Source organism: Glandiceps talaboti, chromosome 23 (genome assembly GCF_964340395.1).
Source record: "Glandiceps talaboti chromosome 23, keGlaTala1.1, whole genome shotgun sequence".
Classification (NCBI taxonomy): domain Eukaryota; kingdom Metazoa; phylum Hemichordata; class Enteropneusta; family Spengelidae; genus Glandiceps; species Glandiceps talaboti.
Genome location: NC_135571.1, coordinates 10150574 through 10160632, shown reverse-complemented (window position 1 = coordinate 10160632; position 10059 = coordinate 10150574). Strand labels below are relative to the sequence as shown.

The 10059-nt window shown below is 34.2% G+C and overlaps 1 protein-coding gene across 1 annotated transcript; it reads left to right on the top strand.

Moving 5' to 3' along the window:
* Positions 1–3730: 3730 nt before the first annotated feature.
* On the top strand, positions 3731–8480 carry LOC144452627 (E3 ubiquitin-protein ligase TRIM71-like). Its single transcript, XM_078143752.1, has one exon. It carries the CDS (start codon positions 3746–3748, stop codon positions 6044–6046), a length of 2301 nt encoding a protein of 766 aa, XP_077999878.1. The 5' UTR covers positions 3731–3745; the 3' UTR covers positions 6047–8480.
* Positions 8481–10059: the final 1579 nt, after the last annotated feature.

Sequence of the window (10059 nt, the reverse complement as noted above, 5' to 3'; positions counted from 1 at the left end):
GAAGCAAAGACCAGTTTATCCATGAAGATTTCTCTTATCAACTTCTAACTGGTGTAGAAGGGGGGGGGGGGGGGATACAATAGTTTGATATGCCCCATTAGTATATCAGTTGGGGGTTGGATTAGATGTTTCAATGCTTTCAGTAAAATGTTTTCTGTTTCTGTCTGTTTGCTGGATGTACCACAAAGGTGGTATCATAGTGGTGATGTAGTCATAGAGATGATATAACTGGTGCAAGGGACAACCAGAAGAACACCAATTACATCATATCCACTATTATTTCAGATAGTTTGTGACAAAGCTTATCTGCCTGAACTGGTGCAACATTTTGAAGTACATATTCAAAATTATAGGAGACATTTGAAAAAAAAATGCATTAGATATTTACAAAAATGTATTTGAACTGGCCAAGGATACTATTTCATATTTTACAGTTGTTATGTATCTATACAGTACTCAAATATCCTGTATTGTTTCCATTGTCATCAAGGAGTTTCTGAACAGCCCCCCTAGTGGCCAAACTGTATAATCTTTTGTTTTTTGCTCTCTTTTTCAGATGTAAGAATACAAGCACAAGAAGCAGGTGGATCTGAATCTGATAAACTTGTTTTTCTTGAGGAAACTGTGAAACAGTTGTCAGTTATGGTGGACATGTTGAAAGTTCAGGTGAGGTCACTGTGACATGTAAACTTTAATTCATTAGTTTTACACATTATGTTGACATGTGGACTGTTATGACACTGGTGATCTAGTCTTCAGTTTACTAAGATAGATGCAAACTAAATCTATTGTTCTTCAATGTGGTAGATTTCACAAGTGGGGGATAGCAGTTGACTCATTGATTAGATATTTTGTTTGTCACTACTCTAGAGACTCATAGTGGCAAGGCCCCTTAGGTCACCCATACTTGCCTCATCTGAACAAATAAAACTATTGGGAATAATATTGTGTTTATGTATTTGTAGACAGCTGAGATGAGTTCTAAGATAACCTACTTAGAAGGCTGTGAGTGTGTACGAGATAATAAATGTATTTATGATGGTCAAGAATACGAAGATAATCACCGCTGGCAAATAGATCCATGTACACAATGTACATGCAAGGTAAATGTTGAAATATTAATCTTTATGGCCCAGATATGGGTTTTGTGGACCAAGGTTGTACAATGGAATGGCCCGACTGAGGAAGGCCTGTAAGTCGTTTTACTGAGGTCCACAAAACCCATATCTTGGGCCGTAAAGGTTTTATTAACACAAGTCAACTGAACTGTTTTGTGGACTGAGGTTGTAGAGTTGAATGGCCAGACTTTAGGAGGTCCCGTAAGCAGTACTACTAGGTCCAGAAAACCCATATCCAGGCCGTAAAGGTTTTATCATATATTCTATGTAGTGGCATAGAAACATCATTTGAATCACATACCCACATACACTGATAGTGAAACATTATTCTAAACTCACAAACATGAAAATATTGAGAGAAAAAAATCAAAACCGAGACACTGAGCAAATGGATATCAACGTGTGCACCACTTACCATATTTGGGCAAAGTGTACCAACAGGGTGTGATACAGAAAATTATTACGTGGTTTTGATGTACATGCTCTCTACTGAACTACAGGAAAGAAAGAAATACTGGGTAATGTACATGTATCTACCAGTCATTTAAACGTACTTAGTTACACCTTGTAATGATAGGCAAACTTTTTAAAATCAAATAACAAAAACTGAGATTTTACGTATGTGAAGAAGAACTCGTTGTTTTCTTAGAAGAGCATTACACTAGTTGTTAGGTATATGTATTGACAACCAGTAGGTAGTTGTTAATAAAAGAGTAAAGTGACGACACCATGGAAAGTCAGTGTGGTAACTATGGTAACTTCCTGTCTACTGTCTGTATACTATAATACTCAACTATTCTGGCCCCACTTCCAGTTTCAAAACGTTTTAAAAACAGTGCCCCCTAGTGACCAAATCTTGAAATCTTATATCTCTATGACAACTGGAATATAGCATACTGCTTAAAAACAGCACCCCTAGTGGCCAAACCATGAAATCTTATATCTCTCTGAAAACTGGAATGTAGCATACTGTTTTTCCCATTCCATTAGGCTGGCCAGGTGAAATGCCAATTGGACCGGAACACACCACAGTGCCTGAATCCATGTCTATCAAATCCCTGCCCTTACAATGCCAAATGTACTGGATATCCCGGATATAACAACTATTCCTGTATATGTCCCAATGGTCAGGAAGGCAGTAGCTGTGAATCTAATGTTAATATCTGTAGTAAACCAGCAGAGTTTGGTACATGCAGTCAGTCTTTAAGAAAATATTACTATAATTCTTACATTCAGAGATGTGAAGAATTCCTCTATTCAGGTAAGTGGACAGTTCAATTCTTATTCTGAATTTCAAAAATTCCATAAATCATTAGTAAACCACTAAAAGAATGGAATTCAAACCCTATCTTTCTTTTCTTAGAATTTAAAATATTCATATATACTCAGGCAAAATTTGCCACTTGGTGGTGCTCTACTTCCTGTCTGTGTGTACTTTGGGGGTATACATGGTATAGGTTATTTGGTTAATCATAGAGCACTGCTGCTTTCCTCGATGTCTGAACAATAGGAAACACATCCCTGATTTACACTTCTACAGAGTACCAAGGGAACACGCTCTTGGAAACGGTACTATGAGGTGATGATACCTCCAATTTGAGCGAGGGCGCTGTATTCTCAATTTCTGTTTGCAGTCTGAAATGATAACATGCATATCAGACAGACAGACAGACGGACATACTCTTTGCCATACCTATAGCACTACTGAACCTTATCAGTTCAGTTGAGCTAATCATATCTCTAGAGCAGCGCCCCCAAGTGGCCAAACTATGAAATCATTGTTCTCTCTGTCAGCACTCGTGTATGTATTACCTTGAATGAACTGCTGTAGTCAGTGACCTTTGACCTAGCATGCACACAAAACAAGGTCAGAATCTGGGTCACACCTATTCAGCTGTAACGTCAAACCTCTGGTTCGTAGAATTTGTCATTGTCTGCATAACAATGTAGTCAATGTACATGTATACTTAGTGATGAGTTGAAAACATACACACATTATATTTACATGTTAGAAATACTGAGCTTTTCCTGAAATACATTCTATAAATATCTCTGTGTAGAGTTCTTATGACTAATTAAACTCAAAATTGTAATTCTGTTTTCCTTAACTTTTTATTTTTTGTGTTTACCCTGATTGAGAGTGGATTAAATAAAGTATTTGTTAACACCTTAATGTTGAAATCACTTTTAAAATGAAGTGAAATCTATTCAAATCAAAAGTTTGCAGTGAAATTTTCAACCTGTGTTTCATTATAAGTTACTTCATATAAACAAAGGAATGTGATACGAAGTAGTTGATTTTTAACCAGCAATAACAATGGATTTATTGGTTCACTATTTCATACAATTGGACTGAGTCCAATATTTAAGATAAAAATAACACTGCAAAGTGAAAGAATTTGTACCACTCCAACTTATGAACTTTTAGACGATTGGTTTATGAGATACAGTTTGGTGAAGGGCACTCTAGCTCAGTGACAAATATGTATGTTTCCATGGTAATTCTCCCCTATTAGCCTTGCATAAAGTAAAAGTGGTTCCTTACTTGTCATAAGCTAGGGAGTACTTTATCACCTGATGCATGTACCAGTCCTGTATAGGTACTCAGGCTCTAGTAGACGGCCGTCATGGCGGCTGCCTCTGGAGGTACACCGGAAGAAATTCTGGATAAGATTGGAGAGCATTGTCTGGCTTGCTCAATTTGTTTGGAGCAATACAAGGTGCCTAAACTTCTACCATGTCACCATACATTCTGTCTGCACTGTTTGGAGACACTTGTAAAGAAAAAAGGAGTCTTACACTGTCCGACATGTCAGCAGGAAGTTGATCTAAAATCTGGAGGAGTTGCTGCATTGAAGAACAACTTTTTCATGAACACACTACTGGATGTGGTTGAGAAGAGAACAGAAGAGGCAAAGAAAACACAACATAAATGTGAGTCATGCGATGAAAATGATGCTACAAAATTTTGTAGAGATTGTGAGCAGTATTTCTGTAATGACTGTCTGAAGTCAGTTCACAAGAAACTGAAACGTGCTAGCTCACATACAGTACTGTCTGTAGAAGAACATGAAAAGACAAAGTATTCTATGCAGTCGGCCATTTTGTCTGTTGAACGTTGCAAAGGTCATCCTGCAAATGAAGTCAAATATTTCTGTGATACCTGTCAAGTACCAATCTGTATGGAGTGTACAATTATAGATCACCGTATTCCAGACCATAGTCATAGATATCTACAAACTGTGGCTGATGAGTGTTCCAAAGAGTTGTCAGAAATGGTGGAGAAATTGAGAGTGAAAGCAAAGGAGGCAGATGAAAGTAAAACTGAAGCGGTAGATGTATGTAAGAAAGTGAAAGATCAGTTTGAAGTGGAGGAAAGGAAAGTAAACCAGCAAACAGAAATCAGCACAAATGCTATCAAGACAACTATAAAGAGAAGTATTAAGGAACTTGAGTCACAGATTGACATGATTGAAGAACAGCAGTGCACATTGATAGAGGGTTTGAAGACAGACTGCCATCTACAGGTCAAACAATTAGAAACTCAGATTGCTGATTTAGAATTCAAATATAAAAACATTATCAGTACATCTGGATATGTAGAGGCATTAGTTAACCATGGCAGTGCAGCTCAACTGGTGTCAAGTAAAGCTACAATTGTACAACGAATTGAAGACTTAGTTGCCATGGAAGCCAAACCTGGGGTTAAACAGGAAGTGGTCACATTCAAACCTTGTAGTGATGTCACTACTGATGGAATTCTGGGAGTTCTGAGATATGATGTATGTCCATCTCTGTGTACAGTTGACAACATTCCAAAGAGACTAGTGAAAGGTGAATCTGTCAAGTTACTGATAACAACTAAAGACAGCAGAGGTAAGACAGTCATACCAAACCAAGAAGTGAAAGTGAAAGTAAGAAAACCAGATGGATCACAAGAAGACATCCCAGTAACTGACAACAAAGATGGTACACACACTGTAATGATACATGGTGAAGTGGATGGTAAATATCAAGTTACCATGGTGATAGGAGACCAACCAATACCAGGATCACCATTGGTAATATCTGTCATCAAAGGATTGGTGAAGACTATTGGTAAAGAAGGAAGTAATGAAGGAGACTTTAATATGCCTTTCAGTGTCACCTTGAACAGACATGGTGACATGGTTGTAGCTGATAATAATAATAATAGAATGCAAGTTATTGATATTCATGGGAAATGTAAGAAAGTGTTGAAATTTACACAGTTTAAGAATAACTTCTACCCTCGTGATACAGCAATATCAGCTGATGATGAATACTTCATGACAGATAAGTGGAATAAACAAATAGTGGTTAGTGACGAAGATGGAAATGTCATCAGATGTTTTGGACAAAATGAACTGAGGTATCCAATGGGTGTCTGTATTAGTCCTCTAGATGGTACTGTCTATGTCACTGACTGGGATGGACAGATTGGGGATGACACAGACAAGGAAGGTAGTCACTGTATTAGAAAATACAGACAGAATGGAGATTACATCAACTCCTTTGGCAAGTATGGTGATAAGAATGGTGAATTCAAAGGACCCTTATACATGTACATTGACAGTCAAGGAATCTTGTATGTAACTGGCTGTGAGAATTGCCGTGTCCAGGTCTTCAATGCTGATGACCAGTTCTGGTACAAGTTTGGGATTGCAGGTAAAAGTGAAGGTCAGCTGTTTGGTCCAAGTGGAATAGTGATGGACAAGGACAGATATCTGTATATCAGTGATAACAAATGTGTACAGAAATTTGACGTGAGTGGAAGATTCATCTGTCGTATTGATAGAGATGAAGATGGACTGAAATACCCTAAAGGTCTAGTATTGACTAATGATGTACCAGTCAAACTAGTTGTAGTTGATAGAGGCAACCACTGTCTGAAAGTATTTGTACTGTAAGACTGGAAACTATATATAATGCTTACAAACTGACATTAAGCTCAGAGTAAAATGTACCTGTATATGTATAAATGTACATACAGGGCCAGACAATTAAGATTGGTATGGTATGTATTGATATACCAGTCAGAGGTTATTATAGTTGATTTAAATCTACATACACAGATACAGGACAGAGAATACAGATTGGTGTGATATTGTCATGTACCAGTCAAACTAGTGGTTGATATGTTCAATCAATGTCTGAAAGTATTTGTACCAAAAGACTGGCATTTGTGGTGACAAAACTGACATTAAGCTGAGAATTGCTTAAAATGAAACCTGTACATGTATAAATGTACATACAGGACCAGACAACAAAGATTGGTATTATATCTACTGATATACCAGTCAAAGATATTATAGTTGATTTAAGACAATAACTTTACAATGAGACTGGAATCTTAGTCTACAAAGTGACATTACATTAACATCTAACATATTTACTTGGGTTAGCGCCCTCACACAGGCAAGTGCCCAATGCTTTTGTTTAGACAATGAGACTAGAATCTTAGTCTACAAACTGACATTATATTAACAATTGTATAAGTTTACAGTGTTATTCTGAATACATATATGCAGAAAAAAACCGACAAAAAACTAAAAAACCAAGAAGCAAAACAAAAAACAAAAATAGATAAATAGATAAAAAAAAATTGAACAAGTGTATTATGTGATATTGAAAGTACACTGTATACTTGAACACATTCCCTATGTATATGTACATATAGGAGGTGAAATCATTGTCTAAAAATACTTGTACTGGTATTTGTATCTACAAAGTGACTTAATCTCAGAATTATGAGTTCTTGAGATATACCTATACTGTATACATATATATAGATCTTTATACAGGACCAGACAAAAGAGTAGATGTAACAGTCAAACAAGTTGTAATTAGATATTATTCCCCAATATTTTTCTTTATTCATCCATGGAAAATATGTGTGTCAAAACCTTCTGGTTACGAGTATTTTTCAGAAGAATGAAGAAAAATATTGGATAATAAATATGAGTCAAAACGTTCAAAATTGCTATTCCTTTCCCTGATTTTTCTTTGATATTATTATTACTGACGCTGGTATAATTATGTTATTCTCCACTATTATTCTTCATTTAGCCAATGAAAAGACAAGTGACCTAAGGGGCCTTATCACTACCAGTCATGAGATAAGTAGTAATAAGTATTTTATGGGTGAATAAAGAAAAATATTGGAGATTCTGATTCTGAATAATATAACAGTGTAGTTTATGAAAAAAGGTGAAAAATAATCATGACAGACTCACAGTTTGGAATGTTTTGATTCATATTTTGAGTACTGCAGAATTAGATCCAAAATAAATTCTTATTTGTCATCCATATTGTCACTTTAAAGGGTTAAATATTTGTTTGTGATTAATATAATCCATGACTTATTTAGTAGAAGAATGATTTTCAGTGTTTGAATAAATTAACTGACAATGTTTTTGTGAATATTTCCTCTTTAAATCCATCTGATTAAAATCTAATCAAAATACGGCTAGATTTCATTTATTTTCTACTAAGTTTGTTTTGTATAATTAAACTTTAAATTGTTGAATCCTCATGGTTCCAGTTATGAGAGAAAACTAATGTGAGAACCTGGGAATGAAACCCTGGCCTTTAATTTCAAATGTTGAATCCTCATGGTTGACTATAAAACTAATGTGAGAACCTGGGATTGAAACCCTGGCCTTTATTTTAAAATGTTGAATTTTCATGGTTGACTATAAAACTAATGTGAGAACCTGGGATTGAAACCCTGGCCTTTAATTTAAAATGTTGAATTCTCATGGTTCACTTTAAAACTAATGTGAGAACCTGGGATTGAAACCCTGGCTTTTAATTTAAAATGTTGAATTCTCATGGTTCACTATAAAACTAATGTGAGAACCTGGGATTGAAACCCTGGCCTTTAATTTAAAATGTTGAATCTTCATGGTTGACTATAAAACTAATGTGAGAACCTGGGATTGAAACCCTGGCCTTTAATTTAAAATGTTGAATTCTCATGGTTAACTATAAAACTAATGTGAGAACCTGGGATTGAAACCCTGGCCTTTAAATTTAAAATGTTGAATTCTCATGGTTAACTATAAAACTAATGTGGGAACCTGGGATTGAAACCCTGGCCTTTAAATTTAAAATGTTGAATTCTCATGGTTCACTATAAAACTAATGTGAGAACCTGGGATTGAAACCCTGGCTTTTAATTTTCAAAAAATATTGAAGATATTGACATGTTGTCAAACTGTACAAATTAAAACATATTTTCCTGATGTTGGCATTCAGTTAAAAAGAACTTACTTAAAATAATTGAACAACATTTTGTTAGTATAAGGTTAATTAGAATTAATGTGATTTTTAAAATTTTTATGTAACTTTACAAATTTGATGTCTGCTATGTTTAATTTTTCTATGATACTGAAGTGATGTGAATCAGGGAATGGAATGATTATGATATGTAATAAATAAGATAATAAATGACGTATGAAATAGTTGTATAGACTGAATAATATCAACATAGTGTACTAAGTTTTACTATGAATGGAACAATGAAATAGTTGTATTGACTGAATAATATCAACATAGTGTACTAAGTTTTACTATGAATGGAACAATGAAATAGTTGTATTGACTGAATAATATCAACATAGTGTACTAAGTTTTACTATGAATGGAACAATGAAATAGTTGTATTGACTGAATGATATCAACATAGTGTACTAAGTTTTACTATGAATGGAACAATGAAATAGTTGTATTGACTGAATGATATCAACATAGTGTACTAAGTTTTACTATGAATGGAACAATGAAATAGTTGTATAGACTGAATGATATCAACATAGTGTACTAAGTTTTACTATGAATGGAATAATGAAATAGTTGTATAGACTGAATGATATCAACATAGTGTACTAAGTTTTACTATGAATGGAACAATGAAATAGTTGTATAGACTGAATGATATCAACATAGTGTACTAAGTTTTACTATGAATGGAACAATGAAATAGTTATATAGACTGAATGATATCAACATAGTGTACTAAGTTTTACTATGAATGGAACAATGAAATAGTTGTATAGACTGAATGATATCAACATAGTGTACTAAGTTTTACTATGAATGGAACAATGAAATAGTTGTATAGACTGAATGATATCAACATAGTGTACTAAGTTTTACTATGAATGGAACAATGAAATAGTTGTATTGACTGAATGATATCAACATAGTGTACTAAGTTTTACTATGAATGGAACAATGAAATAGTTGTATAGACTGAATGATATCAACATAGTGTACTAAGTTTTACTATGAATGGAACAATGAAATAGTTGTATTGACTGAATGATATCAACATAGTGTACTAAGTTTTACTATGAATGGAACAATGAAATAGTTGTATAGACTGAATGATATCAACATAGTGTACTAAGTTTTACTATGAATGGAACAATGAAATAGTTGTATAGACTGAATGATATCAACATAGTGTACTAAGTTTTACTATGAATGGAACAATGAAATAGTTGTATTGACTGAATGATATCAACATAGTGTACTAAGTTTTACTATGAATGGAATAATGAAATAGTTGTATAGACTGAATGATATCAACATAGTGTACTAAGTTTTACTGTGAATGGAACAATGAAATAGTTGTATAGACTGAATGATATCAACATAGTGTACTAAGTTTTACTATGAATGTAACAATGAAATAGTTGTATAGACTGAATGATATCAACATAGTGTACTAAGTTTTACTGTGAATGGAACAATGAAATAGTTGTATAGACTGAATGATATCAACATAGTGTACTAAGTTTTACTATGAATGGAACAATGAAATAGTTGTATAGACTGAATGATATCAACATAGTGTACTAAGTTTTACTATGAATGGAACAATGAAATAGTTGTATAGACTGAATGATATCAACAT